Raw genomic sequence first — 27,804 nt, forward strand, 5'->3', positions numbered from 1 at the left:
TTCTCCAGCCACTTACAAATACTCTTAAAACGTAATGTTGAAGTGAAAGTACTAATCCCTATAGATAGACATAGTGCTTTTCTTGAAGAAATCCAAGTCTCTCCTGCCTATTCCTGCATCGGAGCTTGGTCTCAGGATTGTTACAAGTTCAAATGAAAGTAATACACAGCCCTCAATCCATAGAAAATTTAACTGCTGTTTAAAAAAAAAAAAAAGACAAAAACAAAACAAAAACAAGAAAAAAACACTACTCTTCCAAATTTAATGCTTCTGAATATGAGATAAGACTTAAAAGAATTTAGGCTTGGTAAGATCTGAAGTGGCATGTGAATCATCCAAAAAAAAATAACCTCTAAAAAACTAGATTTGGTTCAAACAGTTCAGATGGGTGGTGTAAAAATAGAAAGAATAGAAGTTAATCCTGCTACTCTTTGAAGGAAAAGGAATAAGCCATTCTCAGAATAAGTCTTCAACAAAACTGAAATGCTTGGTTATTATCTGAAAAATTGAAATTCATACTCCTGCAGTCATACCTCTTCTGCCTTCACTGCACCAACCAGACCGTACAGGGAGAGTAGTATCAAGATTTTAGCTGATAGATTTTGTTTTACATAAGAACCCATAGACTAAGCAAACTACTGTGACATTCTTAAATGGTCAGACCCCCACCATTAATCCATTATTTATAATATAAAAATATATAACATAATATTGAATAACACACCTACAAGCACTCTTGCCACCCGCTCCCAAAATGACTGATTTCAAGACTGAGGTAGTCTACTAGATCACATAATATAATCCTCACATTCCTGATATTTCTGAAGATAAAAATAAGCAGCATACCATCTATGTTTTTCAAATCTTCTTTGCATGTAGAAGAATAAAAATAAAATAACCTGATCCAGCCATCTCTGCTAACTGCCATCTTTGGTCTCTCAAAACTTCAATGGTGCACGTCAGCTATTATCAGCAACTAAGCCAACACAATCAGGCACATATCATAACTTAGATAAAGATAACTGCTTTACACAGAGCATACTTTCAGCACTACCCTCAATATTATGATGGAAAGTACGGCCTGTGATACAGAGAAATTTTTCTTAATTATTACTCAAACTTCATTGTTAGATCTGTGAGAAGTGATTGAAAAAGCAAGGCTTGATCTCTTTGAGAAGACTACCCCAGTTCCTATAAAGGTGAAAGGTAACTCCTCTCACTTGTTCAATGATTGACAATAATCAACATAAGAAAGGGAAAAGAATCACAGACAGTAGACTTTAGGAAATTTAAACAATTCAGAATTCACATGCAACAACAAATGGATCACCTGGATAGCCACCTCCTTCCAGGGCATCGTAATTGTTCAGAACAGGAGACGCACTGCTAGTAGTAGAAGAACTATCAAGTGCTAGGAAAAAAAACAAAACAAAAACTTAGGTGACTCAAATGGTAAATCTTTGAGAAATTTTTTTCTAAAAACTCAGGCAAGGAACTGTGAAGGTTTATTACAAAACAAACAAACAAACAAAAACAAAACCCAACAACCACACAACAAACACCATAGCCCTAAGACTTGAAAGCTATTACCACTGCAAAAAGAAGAAGAAAGGGAAGATGAATAATCAGCATATTATTAGAAACCAACACAAAACAAATGGCAAAAGAGAGGTACACGGTAGGACAAAAACAATGCAAAAAAGTTGTTTCTTGAAACCAAAAAAATGTTTCCAATAGCTTATTCTTTCTGGATTACATGAAACAAAGCAATGTACAACATGTTAAAAACAGACTGCCACAATTTCCTTCACAACTCCTAACAATAGAAGTCTCCCATCATCTTCCGAGTGACCATGCAACATCCCCACTTCAGGCCAAACTGAACCAATGTACCAACGAGGTTGGGTTTTTGCTGGTTTTGCTGTTTGTTTGTTTTGTGTTCTAGAAACGAAAGGAAACTGTATTCATTTTTTTGTGTGTGGCACAGCTTTGCTATGTCCTACTACTAAGAAGTCAAAATATGCTTTTACTAGGTCAACAAGATTTACTTAAGAGTTTAAGTAAGTTGTTTTTCATCTGACCAGAAGAGCTTGATCTGCATTTCAAAAGAATACCAAGAAGACATACGCACAACTCTCAACATAAGACTACTTCAACATTTCCCATTTAACCACCATGTCACCAGTTAGACATTTTTCTCCACAATAAGCTCTACTCACTACATGAAATCCATCTAGAATGCAGTTGCACATAAAATCAAATATTCTTTATCCTTGGCAGATATTAGTGATAGAATGAGTTATAAAAAATAATACGTATTATATGCTTCCCAAGTTCTCCCTGGAGGGCAAGAGAAAGCACACTGACAAATAGAGAAAATAAGAAGTATCTCAAATGCATGCTGGAAATAAAAATAATGCAACTTTGTCCTATCTCTACCAAACAGAAAACAGTATCAATAAAAACAAGCAGCATTTTTGACATACAGAGATGTTCTAGCTCAACTACGATCTCAGATAGATACTATGAAACACAAACAGGATCTGCCTAACAAAAGAACAAGAATTCCCTTCAGAGCATCCCATATGCTTACTGAAGAGCTTACACATAAGGTCTTTCCTTCTTAAGACCACTGACATTTTTGTAACGCATTCTCAGAATAGTCAGGGTAACAATGAGGACAAGAATTAATACACACCCCACTCTCCACTGGGAACTATGTGGTTTATTACAAAAACAATGAGGTGAGCAGTTCCCTGCAGATCAGAAATACCTTTGGACTCTAAGGCGACTACATGTATCTAAAATTTCACCATTTTCCCTCAATAAAAAACACAAGAACTTCCACAAAATTAAATAGCTGCCCTATACTTAAAATAAACTCCATCAGCTGTTCATTTATTTTAGTACTTTAAGCATCAGACCAGAGAACGCTAGAAAAAATGAAAAAAATGTTTTAGAATTAAAAAAGAATAATTATAGACACTATCCAGACAGAATTGATACTTACAACATGCTTTTAAGATTATCTAGTTATTTACATCAAAATAACTTAAGCTTTCACACAGTTAGCCAGATAGTCAAAGGTCCAAGTACAAAAAAGCTTTGAGAACCTACAGAAACACAGACAAACAGATGTACATGTCTGTTTTTTGTAAAACCACTGGTTTTGTAAAACCTGAGCTAGAAATCTATTAGGATATACGCCAATCCCTGGTGACAGGGCATAATACAGGAAAGTTGTTAGTTAGGCAGCTTATGCTTTGAGTCTAGATGCCCTTGCACTCTTCTGAATTTTGAAAACAATGATAGTTCAAAGACTACAGGCTTTAACGGAAGTACACATCTTCAGAAATTAGGATGATAGAGAATAAGAAAATTTAGTCTCTAGTAGGGCTTGGGAACAAAATAAATAAAAAAAGGTTGTGGTAAAAAAAAAAAAGCTCCAGGGATGGGGATGGGATTAGGCAAACATACTTTTCTGCAGAAAACTCAGTAGAAAGCCCTGCACAAAAAAAAAAAACCTCTATTATTCAGAAAGCAGAGTTCAAACAGCATCTGCCTCACAACCGCCAAAGCAAACTTTTGAGTTTTCTTTGGAAGAAATAGCTGCCATTCAAGAAACAAGACACACTGAATTTGAAAACCAGACAATTCTGACAAAATCCTTGCAGCCATGAGCCTAACATTTCAATCAAGCAGGACAAACTGCTTCCTGAAAAACAGTAAATGCGTTTACATTGCCACAAAGCAAGCAGGTTAAACTGAACCTATGCGTCTGAGCTGCGGAGATGTAACGAAAGAGGAAAGAAAGAAAAATGAAATAGATTAGTCTACTGTCTTAAAAAACCCAAACTTAAAAACTTCCACTATTTTCTTTACTACCTTAATTGTAAGGCTTTCCTATACACAGAATGGATAACCGGGTAAGTGCTGTTTAATATTATAAAAAAGTAGCATGCAGTTGCTTTATATGCAAAACAAACTGTTATCAGTCTAGAGTTCCGTATGTTGGTATCTTCACTTGGTAATTTAAAACCTACTTCAAATAAAAACAGTAAAACTCAGTAAGTGTTCTAAGCTGTGAATATTACCCAATGAGATACATTAAACATCTGATCTTAATATGAAAAGAAACAAACAGAACATTTGATGACCACTACCAAAGTCCTTTCTGTTTGCAATAGTACTTTATGTATGGGAAATTTCTAGTTTACTTGATACATACTGAGTCAAAGTGACTTTCCGTCTTAAATAAAGAAAAATAATTTCACGGGAGAGAAATATGGAACAAAACTTGAGTAGGAAGGGAATAAGATACTGGTGTAAAGCTAAAGCCAACCTGCTTCCTCATCCTCCTCATCCTCTTCCTCATCATCTGAACTTGATGACAAGGGAGTTGGTGCAGAGCTAGCTTGATTATTAACATATCCACCATACTGCATGCCTGTGAAGTGGAAAGCACAAACATAAGAATCAGACAGACAGGAAAGATGAGAAACAAAATCATTGCAATAAAAGTGAGATATATTAGCCATTCCAGAGCAAATCCCAACATGCAAACAGTTGAACGTACAACCCTACACAATCTAGAGAACTAGACCCATAGTTAATCTATGAACAGCAGAAGCAGTTTTTAGTGAGCCAGTGAGGTATTAGTAACTCAGAAGTCAGCAGGAAGTTTTGCATCTGTGTGTAAATTCTATACACATAGACTTTCTGCATACATGGTTAACAGCAGCTTGGCCTGGAATGTCTACACAAAGCAACATCTATACATAAAGGTGTTCCTTCCCAGGTAATTTTAAATTATGCTACGAAAGCATTGATACTCAACTTCTACTTGGCACAGTTGCCCTTTAAAGCAGGAGGCATTCACTTTCAAAGTGTGAATGCTGTCAGAAATTAATGAAACATACTGCTTTTACAATGTATAAGAATACACACACTTCAGCAACACATTCAGTGAAATTTAAACTAGGCAAACCTGAAAACCTAGTGTTATTTTATAACTAGTGCCTAAATTCAAGCTTGTAGACCCATACTTAAATACTTAAAAATTACCATTCACATTCAAGATCTGATGACAACTCATAGACAACTCCAAACCGTACACATACAATATTTAAAATAAATATATGTGAACAATACACAAAAAGAGCACATGCACATATCACTTCCAAAAGAGTAAAGCACATTGCAGTATTTTATAATGAATACACAATGTTACTAATTAAGTCTAAACATTTCCAAGAACTCTTAAATTTCCTTTGCTGTGGGACAGGGTTAGGACAGTTTTGAAATAGGCTTGCAGCCAGAAAGAGACATGCTAAGAAGAAACATGATTTCCCCTCCCAGCAATCTGGTTGACCACTACAGCAAGATCCAAATCTTCCAAACTCAGGAGTTTGGGATTTTATTCCCCACAGAAACAGTGTCACCATTACTCTAGAGCGTTTTTTATCTTAACACTATATAGCACTACAGAAGTGACACTGCTAACTTAAACCATCCGAAACCATCACGGTATTTATTAACCCCAACTGCTAACTAAAACCTACTGCATCAACCTTTATTTTAATTAAAATATCAGGTACAAATGCTTTTATTTTCATGCCTTTTTTCTTTCTTTTTTTTTTCCCCCTTACGTAAGCAGTCTCAAAGCACTGCTTCAGTTTCACTAAAGAAAAATAAGAGACAAGGTGAAGGGCATCTACGCACAGCGGGTGTAAAAAGAAAACAGAGCAAAGGTGTATCACAGCATTTTGGGAAGCTGTACCTTCCACACGGAGTTTAGTGCATGCAGCGACTAACATTATTTCCCTTCATTTAGGGCATCACGATCTTACAACCCCAATCAAGTTTTTTCTCAATACAAGTAGGAGTATAAGTATACCAAGGTATAATGTTTTAGTTTCTCTGTACTGTTAGCAGCACTGTTTCATGTTCCCATCTCCTGTGAAGGCTACCAGATGCACTTGATAATGATACAAAAAAAAAACACCAACAACAACTTTCTTTGCCCCAAAAGAGAATACAGCTGAAGAGACCACGTCTTTCTCTCAGGCCTAGGAGAACTCCTGATGAATAAGACAGAACAATTAAATCACGGTGAAGGAGAAAAATTAACTTAAGATCACTGACATGCAAGTAATAAGTAAAAAAAAAATCAGAACAGGGATTGGTAACAAGACAAGTTATGAAGTATAACAGAAACAGAGGTCACAATGAAAGCTCAGCACAGCATGTGAGTGCAAAGACAGATTCCTAACAAATATCACAGACAGAGGAAGATGGGAAGTAGATCTACCTGAAAAGGGCACACCAATGCAAAAATTCCAAACACGGATAAATGAAAGGAAAGGAATGACTTAGTCATTCTACTATGGCCCTTTGGAATCTTTATAAAATGTTGGGAAAAAAAAACAAGTAAATAGATTCATATTTCTAGAACTGCTCCTTTTCTTGTCACTGGTTCATACATGAAGACAACATGTGCTTCAGAAAGAACACTGAAGATAAATGAAAAAATATTAATGACAGTAATTTAGTAATGAGAAACTATGAGGTCATTATGAAGTCTGGAGGTAAGGCTGGCTTAACTCTCACCTTACCAGCCCTGAACACTGGTTTTGTTGCCAGCAGTACTACAGATTTCTGCCTTTAAGATACTGCTGCATTCTGCCAGCACAACTGTTCAACGACGCAAACAAATCCATGAACTGACCTGGTTGAAAAATAACTCAATTTAATAAGTCAATCTCAGATGCAGAAGCCCCTCACTTTGGTTCAAAGCCCAGTGGCACAACCAGTAGGCGAGCACATGGGAGAAGGCAACTGAGGGACAGGCACGGGTGGCTGACACAGCAATTCAAGTGTTATCATAACGAATCATTCTGCTTAGTGTCATCTACAGTAGCCAATAATTTCTTAAAATCTTCCAGTCCTAAAAATTCCTTGCTTAAGAAAAGGAAGGAAAAGTGCTAAACTATACTTAGAAATCATCTGTCTATGAAATAAACCAACTATCTAGGTATTTTAAGTAACAACCACTCACATAATAAAAGACTTTAAAACAAACTGTACGCTTATGTAGGTTAAGTTTCATAATAGAGGCCTCACCAGAAATGAAAATGAAATAAGGACATGCAAAAATAGACTATATTTTAAAGGTCTTCAGTTGCATAAGCCTCCTACTTTCAATGCACGTGCTATGAGGGATAAAAACACTATAATATTGCAAATAGTAATTTTTACTAAGTAAACTCTCTTCATTTTCTTAACTTTGTATTATTTTCAGTTACTTATCAGATCTTGTCAACACAGAGCATAAGAAAGTATATAGAAAACATCCAGACAGGATACATGCACACAAAAGTCCATCTCTAGGATGCCATTTTCAAGAAGATTAGTTTATCTGCATTGCATCTGTATGGACATTTAAGATGAAACAGGCTTGAACACATTTTAGGTGTTTTTCCCCCCCGTAAGAACATATTCAACTAAACAATTACAATATATAAATGCTACACAAGAATGCCCGCACGCAGGCTTAAGACAAACAGACTTGAACTAATGTAAATCTTATTTCCAGAACATTCCCATGTAGACAACGCTACTTAAGGATAAAAATCAGTTCATTTCATCACTGTATGAGAAACACGTGTGAACTTCTAACAACCCAGAAAAATATTCAGAAGATATGTTCAATTTTTTCAGTAGGTTTATTTCTACAAAAGAAGTTATCACACTTAATTGGTACTAAAAAGGTATTTCAAGAATACATTATGTACTTCAGACTCCTAAAACAGAAACTAATTGAAAAATGTTTAGAAAGTCTTCTAATAGTTATAAAAATAACACCATCTAAAAGTAGAAATTCACATTTGATGAAAGACAGCTAAATTGTTGATGACAATGTAAATACATTTAGCTCATTGCAAGCACCTGATGACTTAGCTACATATTCCTGCTATACGCACCGCACTGGTTGTGAAGAGTGCTCATCCAGGTACATACTGCACAAACCTTAACTCACATATATGATTTTGAATTTAGTGCAGAGTTCAGCAGTGACCACAGTGATCTACATTTAATTCCACATGAACCTGTGGTACATTATTTAGGAATCACTGCAGAAAACGTATACATTATATATAGTGATAATCTGCTATATATACATAGCACATTAAGGCAAGCAAATTTAAATAACTATGTCCTTTTTCTCATCTGCAACAGGGTTATGCTGTTTCTTCAGAAGTTAAGCAGTGTTTTTTTTCCTAGCAAACACACCCACAGTACAACTAAATTCTACCCAGTACCAAAGCAATCTATACAACTGTGCAAGAATCAAGCACAGCTCTGAATTTTCCTTAAAACAGTACACTTTGTGTAGCACTTGGTAGCAATAAATAAATGAATAATTATCTTTTTGAATTGATTCTATCTTTTTCACAGAAATTATTTCTTTAGGTTCCTTCTTTTTTGCTTATGCGGTGAGAAATGGAAGAGGAGAAGTTTAGTCAGGGATGTAGAGTACTCTGAAAATTAAAAATGAAAAGCACGCTGTGATTGGCGAACACTACAGTTTTGAGAATTATTTTGAAGGCTAGCTATATCACCTTGCTCTGAATAAAACCAGTGTCTACTCCCACTCTGCACCATGAGTTATTTTTCCATAAGGATTTAAAATTCTGAAATTACACAGCAAGAAATAAAACACAGCAATAACTAAGATTAAGAATAGTAGGAACAGATACTAAACATTCTAAAAGGCAACTCAAAACATCACGACTACATTAGCAAGGCAGAAGGCTGAAGACCCGTTCTTTATCAAGATGTCACCAACATGAGAGTAGGAATGAAGCTTACTTAAAGACCTCTCTGTTCTCCCACGGAACTCCTGCAATAGCTTTCCACAACAGGAGCTTGCAGCAGGTTTTAAGAAAAAAACTCCACTATTGCTAGTTTATATCTGATTTTGCAACACATCCCTGATTAAACTTCTTCTCTTTTAAGCCCTTCTTCTAGGATATCAGAATTGTGAACAACTTTTTAATGGAACTAAGTGAAATGCTTTGAAAGGAAGAGACATGCGAGTGACAATAAGGCAGGCAAAGCCAGCGACAACATATAACCAGAGGAAATCAAATGGAAGGGAGAAAAGTAAAAAACAAACAGAACCAGAGTGTCACAAACACTAAAGGAGCTTGACAAGATGGGAGAAGTCCTCTAGTGAGACAAACGCAAAAGAGCAACAAAGCTTCCAGCATTCACATCTGCATGCGGAAGAGGGTAGAGGTCTGTATTATAATTTCCCATTCTCTTTTAGTACCTTCCTGAAGGGCTGAGTCCGGTGACTGCGTAATGGAAGGTGAGGACCGTGGCTGTGAAGAAAGGCCTGGAGCTGGCGTCCTCACGGAGGAGATCAGAGCAGAGGAAGCAGGTGCCCCAAGCCCAGGCTTGCTAAGCTGAACGCCCTGGCTCACAGAGTGCACGGGCTGCGAAGAATCAATGCCACCTGAAAACAACAGCAGAAAGTAGGAACGCTTTTGGGTTTTTTTGCATTTACACAAGCAAATACACTATACAAGCAATTATATTTAATGTTGATTGCACAACCACAGCAACAACATAGTATTTCACAGAGATGCCTTCGCACAAGTATTTATGAAAAAGATAGTCATCTTTTTTAATACGAAAGGTTTGCACTTATAAAAAAATTCCACTAAAATAACAGACTGCTTTGACAACCAACAGCAAAAGTGTTAGATACTGCAACCAGGGTTAAGCAGAAGCTAAATGAGTGCATTTTTATTCCATTTCCCAAACACAATGCTTTCAGGGGTTCCTCTTCCTAGGCAAGAGGAATGCAGGGCTATCTCCCTACCCATATCCCTCTCACAAGGAGGAAATTTGCAAGTCATCTGTGTGTGACCAGGATCCTGTCTCTCACAGGTTCCAGGTATTGTGCAATTTGTTACCAAGCTACAAAACCCATTTCTAAGCAATCTGCTTCAATTAGCCCCGAGTACTCCACAGAAATTCTGATGTGTTTTAAACATCTGGACTAGATATAATCTGCTTTAAAAAAAAAATCAGATTAATGCTTTGAAAAATTTAACAGTCCAGTTGAAATTCCTATCAGATAAAGACAATGTAAGTTCAATTAAGTTTGTGTTAAACAGAATCATTCTTTGTTTATAAATTGGCAAAAAAACATTGTATTATCATTCGTTTTTAAAACAATTATTTGTTAAAAACTTCTGACAGACCAAACTGTTTAAAATGTGAATAAGAAAAAAAAAAAAAAGATTTGACCCCAACTCAATGACTCAGCATACCAACACAGAAATTAAGCAGAAACAAAAATTCCAATGCTTACATTTTCAGACTATTTATTTAAAGTACAGAATTCAGTGAATGATGCATGTGTAATTTTAGCTTTGCTTCCCCTGCACAAATAACAATGCAGTACATACAACCTTAGACTTTTTCCTCAATAAAAGAGCTGATACTAGACAGGACTTTATGCAGAAAGTTGATGTCCCCGGCCTCCTTTAGAGGAGCAAATGAGGTTTAAAGTGACCCTCTTGTTTTTCTTACTCATCTTCAAAATTGGCAGCATACTTTTTCCCATCTTAGTGGCACTTTTATTTATAATGCAGTTTTTAAACACAGTGTGCAGTACATATAGTATTTTGCAACAATTACCAAAATCTAAATTTAAAACCTTCTTCTCCAAAGTATATGCACAAAGCATTTTCTATTGAAATGTACTTCCTGTAACCTGCATTTCCACACAGTGCCTCACGGACTCCTCTTGGAAGCACCAGCACCTTCCAGCAGGAAATTATGTCCTGGTAGCTACACAGCTTCCTCAAGCGAGATAAATGAGATGACCTGGGAGGATCTGTGATGGTAGCCTACTTACCTGGCTTCAGCAGCAAGAGTTCTGCATGGCATTTTGGTACTTTCCACATTTCAATAAAGCAATGCTCAGTTTCCAACACTGCCGTGAAGCACTCAACATGTTAACAGTGTCACATGCTTTAAGTCGAAACTGGTTTACACTTGAACTAGCTGAAGATTCGTTAGTCCCCTGCCAGATACTAAATTCCTATTTTCAACCACAGGCTATCCAAAAATTTCATCCAAAATCATGTAGATCCTTACCTGAATAGTATTCATCTCTCTCATTAAAGTAAGAGAATACTTTTAAATTTGGAGCAAAAAAAAATTTTTGCTCTTTTTATGGTTTGTTTTTTTTTTTTTTTTTTTAACGGAAGTTGTGAAATTACACATTAAACTTTATTTGGTGACAGGAAAGCTTTGGGAAGGCACGTGTAAAAGTGAGCAAACTTCATCTGTAAAAATATGTGGATAATTCATCAAGAGACAATCAGCAGTTATGGTAGATTTTCTACCAATATTCTCTTTTTCTTGACTGGTAGCCAGACTGCGCCTTGCAACACAAGCACCGATCAGTTCAGGATGGCGTACTACATTTCAGAGACAAAGCTGGACTGATTACCCACTTTAAGTTTCCTATTAGCTTTTCTAGGACAGTGCTGGTTAGCCCATACAATGCTCCCACCAAGGATGACCTTCATTATGCTGCAACACATACAAAACCCCATCTCAGTGACACAACATTCTCTGTACTTCCCCCTCCCCTGTAAACCTTTATTTTTTCACGCTAACATTTTATTGATGCCTTTCAACCACAAGGATACCCTGCACTAAAAATTACCAAATGACTCTGAAACCAAATCTTTGGCTACAAAAGCCTTGCACCAGAGACATACAGTTAGAAGATACACTACAGAAACAATCTTTGGAAATATGTGAATCAGAGGTAAACTGTCATTTTTCTATACACTGTAGTCTATACACTATCACCAGAAGTTTTTATTTCCAACTTGAGACCTAAAGTAGCAGTTGAAAAAGTTCACCACAGTAGTACCACGAAGTTTTCAGAAGAGATTAGAGATGCATCTGTTCTGAGCTGCTACCGCCATGATCTTGATTGTTTCCCCCCCCCTCCCCCCCAACTTAGCATTTAATTTCTACGGAGAGATTTTTCCATCTCCTTGCAGCATCCCATCTCCACAACTTTTGCATCTCAGCTGCAGTTATATATACAGGATTAATATTAATATCTGTGTTAGACATACAAGATTATATATACAGGATTATAACATTCCTACAGAAGTGAGGCAGCAAGGACTTTAGATCCCAATCTGATATAAGGAGAAAGACGTGCACGAGGCCAAGAAATTCAAGTGTCTCCAGGTCAAGCTGCCTGCCTATGATTACAGCACAGCAGACAAGATCCTTAAAGCAAAGCAACCCATCCATACACCCTCTGGAGTTTTCTCCTCAATGATGGGAGGAGACTCCAGTAAAATGTGGGCATCCTGACTGACAAAATTCTCAGATCCACACTGCCTGGAAAGTACCAAGACAATCAGAATTTCAACTGAGATGGGCTGGAAGAACAATAAGGAAAGCTACTGACCTAGAAAGACAAAAACCCTGAGCAAGACAGTGTGTTATTTACATAGGACAGCACTGATCTAGACAGATTTATAGTGATAATATTCTGCAGGAATACAGGAATACAGAACTGAAAATTACAGTGACAAAAAGCCTTCTTGGTACTAGCAACTAGCAATGGGAGAGGGTAATCAAAATTTATTTACATGAACAGTCATAAAAAACACTTGGGAATTTCAGCTTATTGGAAGCAATTTTCAAGCAATTTTGCACAGAAGAGACTGAAACTGTTTTCTGTCACTGTTTTCTTCCTGAATATTTCATTCTCCCCGCTGTTCTCCAGCAAATTTCCTATTATGAACTGTTTATCATTTCCTTAGATTGCTAGCATGTTGTACTCTTTCCAAAGATGTACTAAAACTGGCAAGTCATTTTCATGTTTCAACTTTTGTTTTTAAGACAGCCAACACTTTGAATTCTCTATTTAAAAGTACTTCATCTGATTACAATCAAACTGCACAGAGAAATTCAGAAAGCATTTCAGTCCCCCCCAAAGCAACTCAATTACGCCAAGACCAAACAAGAGCTTGGCCTCTGCCATTAACCTGGCAACCTATCAGTGTTTTCAAGCCAAAGATATTGAATTCTATACTTCAAAAATAACAAACAAAAAACCCAGCAAACCAATAAAAACAACAACAACAAAACAACATTCTGACTTCATTTATGATGTCATTCTGTAAAATTAAATGAGAGGCTGGAAGGCCATGAATCCTACTTGGGTAGTTGGAATTACATCTGTATCTAATGAAAGTATGTGTGTCAACTCAGACCGATGAAACAGCTACAGCTAGCTATAATGTACTCAAATACTTGCATCAGTACCACAGAAAGAGTGGGACCATGTTAGTTCAGGCCTGATTTTTTTTAATTACTGTGAAACTGCACCAAAACTGCTATTCAAACAGTATTTTGTGCCAACATTGGCAGTAATCCAGACTGCTTTCCCCTCAGTCTGCTACTGGTTGCTACCTTAATTTGCTTTCTCCCAGTCAGCAAACACAGAATCACTTCTATGTTGAGTTTCAACCTGAAAAATGGTTCAGACTGAAAAGAAGATAGGCTCCAAATAAATCTCAGAGTCCACTGTGCAGAGAGCTCTTTGAAATGGAAGCTTGATATTGCTACTAGTTCTTTGAGGAGATGTCATACGTCAAGTTTAAAGAGGGTAGATTTAGGCTGGATATAAGGAGAAAATCTTTTACAGCAAGGGTGCTGAGGCACTGGAACTCTGGTTGCCCAGAGATGCAGTCGATGCCCTGTCCCTGGAGTCTTTCAAGGCAAGGCTGGATCAAGCCCTGGGCAACCTGAGGCAGTTGTGTATGTCCCTGCTCACTCCTCCCTTGCAGAGGAGTTACACTACATGACCTATAAAGGCCTCTTTCATCTCTAAGGATTCTGTGATTCTATAATCTCAACCACTCCCTTAAGGGAGTGCACTGAACGGCTCAGAAAGAAAGCAATCCATGGCTCATAATGTTCTTCACAGTCCGGCCAGCTTCACTGTCTCACCCATAATACAGTCCTTCTTTACAAAAATAGCTATGAACTAATGATATAAAAGGCAGTCAAATTAATATGCAATTAAACAAAAGACTTCTGTAAATTAAACTGTAAAATCTGAACATATAACAAATAGTTTTCAAAAGACTACTGCAAATCCCACTACTCTGGAAGGATACTGAACAAATAATAAATGATTTTCATACAACTACTCAGTATCCTGGAAGGATATCTGAATTTCATGAAGTTCAGCTATTGGTTCTATACTGAAGATAATTCAGTCTTCAGATGTACTTTCAAACCTTTAGTCCTTGAAATAATTCTTTTTATGCTTAGCCTTTAAACACCACTATTTTCAGTGGCTTTATAAAGCCCTCCCCCACCCTTTTTTTTTTTAGAACAGTATTTTGTTTTGGCTTTGAAATACTAAGTAAACATGCACAAAGTACCATATAGAGGCAGAACTCACATCTCCCAAAACTGAGCTGAAGGATACCACTCATAGTTTGGGAACAAAACAAAACAACATTGAAACTAAAGTCAACCCTGACACTGGTACTGGATGAACTTGATTTAAGCTAAGCTGGTGCTTCTACTCAAAGCTTTACTATCATCAAAGCCATGTTCCTCGGTCTTAGAAAGCCTCAGCTACAAGCAATTCCAAAACCAACTTTGATGTTTAATTATATTCTGAAATATCTGGCATAAAGAAGGAAACATTCAACAACAGCTCACTAATACCCATCTTATCAGAAAACTACTAGTCTTCCGCAGCTTACAAGTCAGAACACTATCAAGTCAGAACACTACCAGTATAGAAGGACAATCAGAATTTTCATCCACACACTATTTAGTTAATACAGATACAGAGGGAGAGCAAAATGTTTCATTATGTAGGCCCTCCTCACACACATCAAATTCCTTCCGCTCTTCCTACCCTATGAACTTGTAGTCACCTTTCTCATGAAGCAGCAGCAGCTGAAGCTACCAGCAAGGACTGAGTGTACCTGCCTTCAACTGGTACTCTCCAAACCTCATTCTCTACTGCTACAATGCTAAAATAACACTTTGTTTTAAAAAACAAAAAAAATCAGCTACAACCACCTAAACAGCTGTCACGTGCTTCTTGAAAACAAAGCAAACTAATTGGCCCCAAACCCATTTAAGTTTCTGAACTGTCTGAAGTGAAGAGCAAGTGTGCATCTGTTCACTTAAGTAAAAGCTGAAGAACAAGCTTAAGCCATAATATGAAAAAAAAAATCTCTAGTCATCGAATGAAAAAAGTATATTTGCAATTAAGAAATTGCATCCTCCTTCAAAACAGCAAGGAAGACTTCCCTTCTAAGTTACTTAAAAAATAAACAACAACAAATAACCTTTAAGCTTCCCCAGTAGTGTCTTTTTCTGTATTTCTCAATAGAAGCATGTCAGTGATAGCCTTAGCTGCTACTGTGAGAAGTGTGGTAACCAAATGAGAAAAGCTTCCAGAATCAGTAAGGATAGAATTCAAAATTATAATATAGAATTTCACACAGCGATCAAGTACAAAACAACAAAAGCATGGGATTTCTGATTTTTCCCAGGAGCATCCTTTAAATAACACCATACCTCTGTTTACTTGGTTGTTTACTTTAGCAACCGATCCAGTGAGATTCTTGCTGAGGTTGTCCTGAAAGGACTGAGCAGATGAAATAGTTGATAATGTAGAGTTATATCCCACAGGAAGTGAATGAGGTACTGATGTACTCTGGCTAGAAAATGTGTTTGTCTCTTTGAACTGTCCAGCTGCAGGAAGGCTCTGAGAGGTAAATGCCTGCCCATACATGCTGCTAGTAGCTGCAGGAGGATAGGAAACATTGGGATACATGGCACTGGAAACCACAGGCATGGCATAATGATGAGAATTAAGGGGAAATCCCTGAGATGCAACTGAAGAGCTGACTGAAGTATTGTAGTGATCACCAAATGCAGAATATGACTGCTGAGCACTTGTATGCAAGTAGGATCCAGATGGTATTGCTCCTTGAATGGGTCCTTCAGTCAATCCCACTGTACGGGGAGGAGTTTTGTTGTAGAACTGCTGTGATTCCCGTGTATTCAACACATTGGTTCCCACAAGTGGCGTCATAACGTTTTGTGCTGGTGCTGAATAGTAAGGAGATTGATAACTGGCTCTATATTGATTATCCAAAGGTGATGAAACAGCTTTATTGGGCACTTGGGAATAGTGTCCTGAGGGTGCACTGTAGTTCGGAGGATGCGAGCCATAGCCAGCAGGGAACTGCATTTGATTCTGCACGGGACCTGAAATGAAGAGAAAGCATCTCATATATTAAAGGTGCATCTGCTAGCAGTGTGAATGTACCCTGTACTTTCTGTAGCTAAAAAGCTATTTGTTTCATCTTGTTTTCTCTCCATACATTTAAGATAATGTCCATCAGCAGAACAACATGAATGAACCTAGTACAATGCATTTAAAATACCACATCTAAAATCATTTGCATATACACAGAAGTACCAGAAAAATCGATCTCTTCCATTATAAAAAAAAAAGATGCTTCCACTTCGAGACCCCTAGGCTCACAATTGTATTTCGATCATTTTAAGAAAATATTCAAGTAAATAATGAGCAACAGCAAGCACTAAACCAGTATTTCAGTATTTGAATACAACAATATGACTTCAGCAAACTGACTATGGAAAACATAGCAGCCAAATGTACATGCTAATATATAAAAACATGACTACTTGTCTCAATAAATCCCCAATATGGTGATCAAAGTGCTTCAGAGCAGTTTTTTTTTTCCTTAATACATTTTTTTGTTTTTACAGAAATGATCATTTTTATGAAAACACAGATTGGCCGACAAGTCACTTCTGTTTACTGCCTGGTACTTGAATCAGGTGGAGGAGGTGTTGATATCAGGGTGTTTCAGCTGTCCCAACAAACAGCTCTGCAGCATTAGAGGTAAATTACATACCAATCCAGCAAGGGTACATGCTGACACACCAAACATTAAGTAGATCCAAATTTTATTTACATATTATTCAGATTGATCAATGGTAAATATCTAAGTCTCTCTCGGTTTCTTTTCCCAAGCCCTAACTTCTGTTTTCTAGTGAACCACGCCTGCATTTCCCTGGATTATTTCCTTCCTTAAAATCGCCACGCCCTGCTGCTTACATCGCACTGCATGATGTTATTTCCCAGCATTTGGTGAACTGCGACATGCAGGTGATACTGTGCTATTCAACAGCGACAAGAGATCAGAAATTCATCTTTTTGCCTCCTTATTTTCACTGTGTCGACATGGAAGTATTACTTCTCCCATGCATGCTTCTCTTGAAGAATGAAGTTTTGAAGTCACCACTGTCAAAGTAACATCCAGGTGTTTTCTGACTAAGTTGCAGGGTAGTTGTAATAATGACTTGTTAATAGAATTCTGTAAGCAAGGAACATAACATCCAAAAGTACTTTCTGATCAAATCAGAAATGCCTTTTCATAAATGACGACCCAAAACTCTGAGTAGAAGCAGCTAACAAACAACAGTAACGTAAGAGTGCCAGGTAAATAGGAAGGCCCTAGGGGAGAAAGCATTGGAGCTTTAAGTACACAACAAAAAGACAAACAGTTCTGAAGAGTATGTAATCGCGTGCTTCTGATTCACTTTTATCACAAAGTGGAAGCTACCTTATAATGTTACGTAGTTTATCCTCCCTTAGAGAGAATGATTTTCCAGTTAGTAACACACTGACAACTACAGACTATGCTTACATGAACTTGAACAGCAAAGCAAACTCAAAAATACACAAAGAATTTACATGAGGGCTTACTGCTTTCAGCAGGTATGCCACTTGAGGTGGCAAGGAAAGCTGTTCTAGAAGCACATTCTGTGCGTTTGTTTTACTGTGTTACGGTATGCTGAATAAACCAACTGAGCAGGTATAATTTAGAAACCTGTTTAGGAGCATCTCACTTGAAATAAATAGCTGCATATCAAATCATCTTGTAAAGCCTTGCAGTCTCTAGTTCTAGTTTAAAAAACACAGATTTGATTGAATTACCAGTACAAAATACCAGTCTCCACATCACAGAATGCCCGAGTCATCTTTATTCACACTTGTACACAGAAACAGCTATTAGAAGTACAAAATGACACGAGAGCACACAGGAAAATCCCACAAAGAGGAGAAAGACATATCTATGATCCTTTGGATTTCAAAACCCTTAGCCTCTAAAGGATGTTGTTATTTTAAGATTATCCCCATCATCTGAAATGAGCTTTATATTCATTTGATCATAAAGAACATGAATAGAATGTAACTTGCAGCACAATTAGTAGCTGAAGCTTTTAATGACGACTAGATAATTGAGCCACTTTCAACACGGGAAATCTGGGTATATTTTTGGTGTCATTTTGAAATCCAGATAATGGCACGTCCTTGTCCTGCTGCTTCAGGCAGTGCACCTTCCTCCCCAAACACCTGACAACTCCCTTTCAAAAATTCCGTACGAGGAGGTGAAAGCCTTACCTGCACAGTGCAAGTGTACAGCTAACATGCCATCTCTATAACAGCAAGCAGGGAAATTCTCCTGCCACAGACAAATCTGTACCTCATAATGTTGTAACATGTAAGCACATGTGCATTAACAGCCGGATGCCAAAAGCCTTTGCACTTTTACAGAGAAAAAAGTGCTGCCATACGAAAAACAAAAACCTGTCCCAGCTATACTAACACCAACAGCCATGTCAACTAGTAAAATTAGCTTGCTTTCCTAATGTTGTTCGCTTGTATTTCATACATACATTTTCTTACCTGAATAATTCAGCCTTCTGCCAAGCACGTGTAACCTACAGACTCTGAACGTAAGCTGCCTTTCTAGCCAAGTTTCCTGCAACTTTTAGCATCTCTTTACGCATCTGCACAGGGCAGGCAGCACAGCTCCCTCGGGTGTCTCTTATAGGAGGGACAAGGGGCAGCACTGCTATGCCTAGTTCAGCTCTGCGTGTCCTTCACTGCCAGCACACCACCCAGCACACTGAATCCTGCTGGGCTCTCACAAGAGCTCAGTGATGGAATTCATCAGCTTCCCATTTCCACAACAAATGCAGGAATTTCATACCTTTATCCCCTTTTTCTAATATAATTGTAACTACTCAAAAAGCCTAAAGAGGGATGCAAAACAATGCTAAGTGACCTGATAATTAACATGATAATCCCAAAATGCTAGCAGAGATACCAACTGTATATATATATTTTTTTACCAACTACTTGCAGATCATATTAAACAAAGATCTTCTAGAGAAGCAAAGGAATTCAGCATAGCTATCCTGTCAGCATTAGAAACGTCAACACATTAAGCTGTTAACAATGGCTATTGGAAAAAGTATAGTTTTTTAATACTGATTTAACAAGCAATACTTTCTTAAGCTGACATTCAGAGTCATTCTCGTGTTATGTATAAAACCACCTGCAAAACTACTATAGTAATTTTGAGCCTGCAACACCTCATTCAGAAGAATTGTATCTTAAAGCCCCTGATGGAAGAACAAGAGGCCAAGCAAGATCCTGTTTCTTTTTTAAACACTAAATTTAAGAATAGAATCAAATTGAGAACACTGAGAAGAATAAAAATAGTAAAGTATGTTTTTTTTTTTTTTTTCTTCATTTTTAACCCAAAGTTCTGGTAAAATCAATGCCCCCAAAGGTCTCAAATGAATGCGGTTACTAGATTGGGCAAATCCTATTAAAGACAAAGCGGATCATCCGTTTTGCTATCGCTGTCCATGCAATGAGCTTCTTTCAGAAAAAAAAAAAAAAAAAAAAAAAATCAGCCCTACTTTCATCAGTTGCAAGTAATTTCGAAAGCTTAACCTGAAAAAAATCCAGGTGTTATGAAATTAAAACACCAAGAACACTCCAAACATCTGCAAGGACCACACAACATCAGTTTTACAGCCAATACGGAACAAACTACATTCACTTAAGTAATTTACATTTAACTGATGTAACATCAAATTCCAAATTAATCTTTGTGAAATTTAGTTTCTATTTAATAGAATAGCAAGTTCTAGTACAGTCTTCTTCTGTTACTATTCCCCCTCACTATTCCTTCCATTACAGTTATAAAAAGTAGCTTGAAGTCTTGTGTTACATTACGTAACTTCAGAAAAGTAGTACTTAAAAGACACACGGGCTAATTTAGGAATTTTAGGCTGCTGGTGCTAAAATACATGAAGTGACAAATTCAGAGGTCTGGCCTACAAATATATATCACAGAGCAAGGGTAACAGGAATAGTTAGCGAGTTACACAATAAAGATTAAACCATCATTGAATAATATAAACTTCTCAGAATTCAAAAACCAAAAACATTTATTTGCCTGACAGAAGATGACTACAAAATGGAACTAATTAATTAAAATAATAAGCACTACTGAGAGTTACTTAAAATTGCTGTTTCATTTGGACAAAAACACAAGAATGAACAAAGTCAGTTTTTGTTTGTGTCTGAGAAATACTTCCAGCTCACTGCTGATGGGGTATCTGAGTCCTCGTGCTTTTATCAAAAGCCATTTAGGATAGAGTTTTCTACATAATTTTGACAAGTCTCAGCATTACAATATTAAAGGTCAGCAAATCCATCTGTAGCAGCAGTTTCTCCCTAAAGGGTACAATTTAATTATCTTCCTCATCGCTCATCACAACTGCCTTCTGCCTGACCTGCCAAGTTACTCAAAGCCTACTTGAGAAACCTATCACCCAACTACCCTTCAGACAGGAGGCACATTCACAAGCGAGAATTTTGTAGGTCGTTACCCCACACGCTACCTTGTGCGGAACAAAGCCTGTACACACACACACCAAAAAAAAAAAAAAAAAGCCGGATTATAGCATAAGTGACTTAAAAAAAAAAAAATTGCCACGAACTCAAACACTTAACCACGAGAGGAGCAGAAGAAACGCACGCCCTCCCTATCGCTTCTCCCCAAGCGCAGCAGACTCCGCGTTTCCTCCTAAGTTCGCCCCGCGTTCCGGCTCCAGCCCGGAAAGGTCGCGCTCGGCCCGGCCCGGCCCGGCCCCGCCCGACTGCAGGCCCCGACGTGCGGCCCGGCCGGCCCCGTTCCGAGCACAGCAGCCCCCGCGGGCCCCACCCCCCCACCCCGCCCGCCGCGCTAGGCCCCGCGCAGGCCGCTCACCGTTCTGGCAGTGCGGCGCAGTGCTTCGAGAGGCCGGGGCCTCCCGAGAGCCAACGGGCCCGCCCGGGTAAGCGGCGACGGTACCGGCGGGCCGCGGCGGCACCCCGGTTGGCGCAGACATGGCTTCTGGCGGCACTTCCTCGCTCCGAGCCGCTCCTCCTCCGCTCCCACCGCCGCCGGGGGACACCAGCGGGAGGACGGCAGCGGACACCCCAGGCCCGAGCGGCGCTCCCGGCCGGTCACGCCTCCGCCCACAGCGCTCCCTGGCGGGGCCTCCGCGCGCCGCGGCCGCCCCGATCCCGTTTAGCGCCGATGCGCTGACTGATCGGCCCCGGCGAGGCAAAGCTTCTCCCGTACCAACTATTGACTCTGTATTTAATAAACTGAAAGCGTTGGTGAGCCTCCCCTGCTCGCTGCTGCCAAACGAGCTCCATCCAGTTCCACACTCCGCACACACGGAGCCACCTGCTTCTGCCACAGCCACTACTCAAACTCTCGTGTTTGGGCTGCAAAGGGGCCCTTACATCCTGCTGGTCACATTAACCATCTTAAAGATTGAGGCCAACAGCCTTGAGTCACCTTTACTTATTACAAGCACTTGGCAACTCAGCCCCCCACATGTGCCCTGTTTTTTCTACTTTTTATTATCCATGTTTGCCCTTAAATGCATGGTTAATTGCTTTACCACTATGCTAAACTTATAATCCAGACCTGTTACTTGCTCAAGCCATAGAATCACAGAATCAGAGGGCAGTTTAAGTCTGAAGATACCTTTAGGATCCATCAGTCCCACACTCCTACCCTGGGCTAGTTACCCCTCCACCAGATCAGGCTGTCCACAGCCCCACTCAGCCTGGCTCTGAGTGCCTCCAGGAATGGGAAAGCATGCAAGGCATCCTTAAATATTAGAGAAACTGATTGAAGCAGTTGGAAAGTTGCTCAGCCTGCACACCTGGAACACTGTGCAGAGGTGTCTAGTACAGGTCTCCATTAGAACTCTAGCAATGTTGAATCTGTCTCTGAAAATGGTTTTCTTTCTATGTTTTAATGAGATACAGCAAGAAATAGTGGGCTCAGAATGCAGCAAAAGATTAAAATCTTAATTAAATTAAATGCAATTTGATTAAATTAAATGCAATTTAAGTGCAAATTAAATTAAATTAATCTTAATTAAATGCAGCAAAAAGATTAAAAATCTTTTGCCTTCAAATACTAGAAGATTGGGTGACACAGAAATGGTGGGATGTTCCCATAGCTGAAGGGAATGTCTAAGCATGTTAGACAAAAGCAGGGAGAGCCCCATTGCCATCCAGCTTTGGTTCAAACAAACTCTTGAACATCCTCCCAGGGTTACATTGCTGTCATAGGGTGAACAAGATCCACTGTTCAGTCCTGTTCTCTAGAAACAATCCTCCATCCCTAGAAAGTATCTGGATTAAGTATACCATAGCAAAATTCTTCAAAAATGAGGACAGCTTTGTTTCTTCATCCTCACTGGCATTTTGGAAGGTGCTTGAGTACTTCATTATATTACTGATAATCTTTGGTACGCGGGAAATTGTTTTTTAACAAAGGTGTTCCCTTTCCAGAGACTTGTTTCTCCAAGTACCTAATTATACTGTGAGAGCATAAACATATTTGATATCATAATCTATGTAAATAACTGCAGTAACTGCTTTAATATTTCAGTGTCTGATCAAGCATAAGGGGATACATATTATTGTGCTAATACATCATGTTAGAAGCAAGAAGAGGCAACTGGGATTTTTCCTATAGAACTGAATGCATTTGCAACCCTTTTACCTCATTTGATTTTTTTTTTTTTTTCCCACAAAGAATTATAGAGTGGTTAAAGCTATTCGTTCCCAGGAAATCTAGATTATTAGCAGCTACAACAAAATTCCTGATAGAAGTCTACCTTGAACTTAAAACCATTCATTTTCTTTTTGTTCATTTATGATGCATCTAAATGCATTAGCAAGGACTGAGTACTGAAGCACACAGTGAATGCTATCACATAACAAATAACATGCAAACTGTCTCACTGAAACTGTTACTTCTGCTTAGTTTAATAGGAAGCTTACAGACATCACAGATTTTCCTTGCTTCGGGGGAATGAGAAAACAGCCATATAGATTCTATCCACTTACGCAAAAATAAGAAAAACAACAGTAACTGAATCTTAGCAATTAGTGATTCTGTGATATTGTACAATCAACAAATATTCAAGGTAGTATAGTTAGGCTAGTACTTTGCAAGTCATAACTGAAAGAGTTCTCATGGTGGAAAAGGATAACTGGAAAAAAAAAAAAAAGCTCACCTGTGTTCAAGGCTCACATAAAAATTCTAAAGACACCAACCCCCAGGGAAAAAAAAAAAAAAAAAAAAAAAAAAAAAAAAAAAAAAAAAAAAAAAAAAAGCAATCCCTGCTAGCATTCAGCCCTTAAATGGGATTTAGATGTGCAGCCAGGCTCCACCCCCTTCCAGTCACACAGCTGAATTGTCTTCACCTGTGCTCCCATGGGTGACTCAGTGCTCGCCTCAGATGATCAATCAGAGGTTCAAGCCGTGATTCAACAGTTCCCATACAGATATGCATTGCACATTTTCCATTGTATTGCTCTGAAATTCCCTTGATCTGCATGTGAATGTCTGTAGAACTCTTATCCTCCATTTAAAACAATAGAAATTAATCAAATCAATAATTGTGCACTGATATGTAAACTACTGTGTTTACATATCAAAGATTAGATTCAGCAGACCTAAGCATCTTTACGCAGTAATCAGAGTAACTTCATTTTAGTTTGGAAACTTTATGTCGTGGGTAAGAAAGGATTACGTATTCTTTTGACCAGCTAGTGAGGCTTAATTACGGAAGTGGAAATGCTAAGTCACAGTTTAAATCAGTGATTGAGCACCTGGTGGGAAGGCAGGGCCAACCCAGGAAAGCCCAGGTGCATGCAATGTACCTGCGTGACTGGAAGGGGAGGAGCCAGGATCCATCCCTTCCCAGACCTCATTTAAGGGTTGGCAATGGAAGTAGGGGTATTTTTTTGTTGTAGGTTCTTGTCTATCTGAGGTCTTTCAAGGGTAAGTAATTCTTTTTTGTTGTTGTTGTTCACATTGCTGTTGTGTTTGGCCTTCTTCTCATTTCTTGTAGTTAAGGATTTTGCTACTTTACTCTTATTGCAGTACTTTTTATCTTGTTACAGTTTCTAATAGTTTTATTTTGACTTTTAGTATTAGGAAAAGGATTCCTTTGTTGTTTGGGTTTGTGGAAGCAAAACATGGAAGTGTATGGAATTTACATGGGCCTGCAAAATAGGATGTTAAATGTCCAAACTTAAGGAGCAGATGTTATGTTTACAAGGAAGAAGAAATTAAAAAATAAAATCATTTTAAATCAAATTAAGACATTGTTGATCTTCAATGGAACTTAGTTTGCCAGAAGCAGAATGCTGAATTCATGAGTTCTTATTGTGTTAGTTATTAATATATTATTGTTAGTCACTTTCATTCATTAATAAATTTTTAATTATTCAGAAATCTAAAACTTAACAGAGAAAGGGAAATCAGTTGTGACACAACTTGATTTCCTTATGCGTGTGAAGGTTTACATTCTGTGAGGCTTATTTTTTTGCTATTTCAGTAATACTACTCATTTTCTCTTTGGTTGATGGTAGGCAGGAGAAAAGAACTTCTTTTTGTAATCTACAGCTGTTTTTTCATGTCTGGTGCTTCTGGATATGTGGTTGGGTTTGGTTTACAATTAATGGAATATGATTGCCTAGCCACTGCTTTCCTTGTGTCACCTTGAGACTCCGAAATTCATTTATTTTTTCTTAATAGAGGGTGGGGTTTTTCTCTGTCTTTCTGATGCACTTGACATTTTCAGGTTATCTACACAAGATCTGAACAGTGTTTAATTATTTTATTGGGGTGTTTGTACCTGCAATGAAAAAGGTTTAAAAAGCAATGGAATTTGCCTGCCTGTGTTTTCACCAACTCTCAAGAGAGTTATCTGAGTGTTCTATACAGAAAGTATTTTTACTCTTTATGCAGACTACTCAATAAAGAGGACTGTCACTGCTAGTATCATGATGTGCTCCAGCTAGCTGTGACTACGTTAACATCAGCAACAGTCTGATTGTATCATCCTAGGGTGGCTACAAGTGATGCACAAGCTAGTTTTTCCTCTGGCTGTGAGCTCTGTGAACTGCTGTATCTGATAAGTGCTGGATATGGCACATGTTACAGATTTAGTCTGAGAGGTTGCAAGACTAAATGTCAGAGCTGTTATTCCATCTTGTAATGTAATAATGAGTCTCCTGTGTTTCAAATCTAGTCTTTGATTTTTTTACAATACCTTTTCCTATCAGGAAGTGTGACATAAATTTTTACTTAACTAGATTCTCCTGACTGGCAGTTATGCCCGGTAAGCCTCTTGAGTATGTAGTGTAGGAAAATAAATGTATCTGTTTCTACTGTAATAATCCTCAGTGGTTTCATCAGTTTCTTGGTGCAGTCCTCAACATTAATACTTAGAAATCACCAGATATGCTGTGGCTAAGAGAGAACCTGCAAGTCAACTATATACAGAGTTCTAAATATTTTCATGGCTTTTTTTATGAAGGGAAATTCTACATACAAGACTTTGTGTGAGCTTTAGGCAGCTAAACAAAAGCAAGAGAGTCTGGTGTGTTTTTGCAGCTTGTGTGCCGCATACCAGCTGTAGAGCTGTAGCTATGCTGTGATCTGAACAGGCTGAGCTTAAGCTCATGAAAGCTTTTCAGTTTTGAGCTATGAAAGTTTTATGTTTTTCTGGTAATTTTTATAAGACCTGTAAAACTAATAAACCCCTGAAAGATCTGTTGCTCTCTGGCAGTTTGATATTTTATAGGTTTTCCATTAAGGTGGAACAATGACTCATCTAACTCATTGCAATTCACTTCTTTCTCTGGTGGTTCCAGATGTCCTACTTCACCCATGGCTTTTCTTGCTATTACTTCAAGAAGAGCAATGTGGTGGTAATATGTGTGCTCGTGTCTAAAAGTGGTTGATTTTTCTGGATGTCTACATTACTGATCCTTCTGTATCTTGACCTGGGTGCTGCGAAACCCACAGACTCAAATCAAAAGATGGTTCCTCCCCTACAGCACATGACTGCACAAGCACCACTGTGTATGTACACTGCAGGTCTTGAGCAGCTCAGTCACATGGTAATGCCACTGGCTTCAAAGGGGTTCTTGTGTGGACGGGGGCAGTAAGATAGGCCCACGTGAACTGTAGATCAAACCATCCAGACTGAAATAGAAGATAATTAAACCATTCAAGCACAATTAAAACTTAAAAGCACCATGCTGTGAATTAGCAGCTTAGTACTATAAACCTCTGTGACTTTGCAGTGATGTTTTAGAACTTCTAGTTGTCTGTGTACATTTGAAACAACATAAGAAGCTGAAATTGCCTGTATACTTAACTGAGGAGACTGCTGCCCTTTGCAGCTAATTGAAAAATTCCTCTCACAAGATGTTTTGGCAATACTTGGGAAGTATGTCATAGCAATTAAATATAATATACTCTAGTTGACCAAGGTGAGATCCTGTGCTGAGTTCCTCATCCTCTGATGTGGGGCTAATTATGGGTAGGGACATAGCATTCCATGTGAGTAAGGAAAAAAAAAAACATTATACCTTTCAATAATGGTAAGCAGTTTATTCTTTCAGTGTGGCTGTATACTCATGGTATCCTGTTAAATGCTACTTATTTAAGGTCACATTTATTAATGATTAAGTGTCCACAATTTTCAACCAAAGTTACTTAGCTTCCACTGTAAAGTAACGGAATTAGTAGAAAGCTTTCATATTGCAACAGTAGAAAGTGATTGTGCAACATTGCAGTCAAGAACTATAATGTTATATATATATGAGAAAAACTAAAAGTAATAATGTCATTGCCAAGCAAAAAATAACTCAGAGTATTAATGTAGAAAGGCATATTTATTTGAATCTTTTCAGATATATAAACTGCCCATTTGAAAAGACCTTTGGTGCTTATTTGTTTTGACAGCCTTACTAGTCTTGATCTTGTAACTGTTTTAACTATGGCTTATCACCTATTGGAAATTCTTCCCAGCAGTCACCTCTGAATCCATATGTAACTTGGCACAGAAGTAAATTAACTCTGTAGTTTTATATTCAACTTGTGTTGAAATAAGCAGTGGCACTATAGTTTCAACTTCTTTAGTGAGGAAGGAGTGGAGTAAGCACTGCTTTCAAGTACATCTTTTGCTAATGCTGCAGAGTTTACTATCCAGCAACATAAAATAATGAAAGTCAGTTGTTTTCTTTGAATGAAGTGCCTGTATCATATTTTTCTAACAAAGTGCAAGTTTTAATGTGTAAAGATCAGTTTACTTGTGGTGTGATGCTTTTGCTTTGAATAGAAGTGAAAATGGGTCTTCGCTATCTTCTAAGAGCAGCTTGTGCTGGGCGGTTTCACCTTGCACTGGAAATAGTGCTGAAGCAGATCACATCTGTAG

At 38.1% G+C, this 27,804-nt stretch overlaps 1 protein-coding gene across 4 annotated transcripts in view; it reads right to left on the minus strand.

Moving 5' to 3' along the window:
- Positions 1–21,528, minus strand: part of SEC24B (SEC24 homolog B, COPII component) — a 41,656-nt gene extending 20,128 nt beyond the window's left edge. Inside the window, exons 1-5 of one of the 4 annotated variants that reach the window (XM_085222291.1) lie at positions 21,264–21,528; positions 15,670–16,365; positions 9,335–9,520; positions 4,343–4,447; positions 1,331–1,411 (exon numbers count right to left, since the gene is read on the minus strand). In XM_085222291.1, coding sequence (XP_085078417.1) covers positions 1,331–1,411; positions 4,343–4,447; positions 9,335–9,520; positions 15,670–16,365; positions 21,264–21,384 — 1,189 coding nt within the window. In that variant the 5' untranslated portion in view covers positions 21,385–21,528. Of the gene's footprint in view, positions 1–1,330; positions 1,412–4,342; positions 4,448–9,334; positions 9,521–15,669; positions 16,366–18,595; positions 18,639–21,007; positions 21,130–21,263 lie in introns of those variants that run through there. The other 3 variants (XM_085222294.1, XM_085222292.1, XM_085222293.1) reach the window with 3 other exon arrangements.
- Between the last annotated feature and the right edge of the window lie 6,276 nt (positions 21,529–27,804).

This window comes from Meleagris gallopavo, chromosome 4 (genome assembly GCF_905368555.1).
Source record: "Meleagris gallopavo chromosome 4, MGAL_WU_HG_1.1, whole genome shotgun sequence".
NCBI lineage: Eukaryota > Metazoa > Chordata > Aves > Galliformes > Phasianidae > Meleagris > Meleagris gallopavo.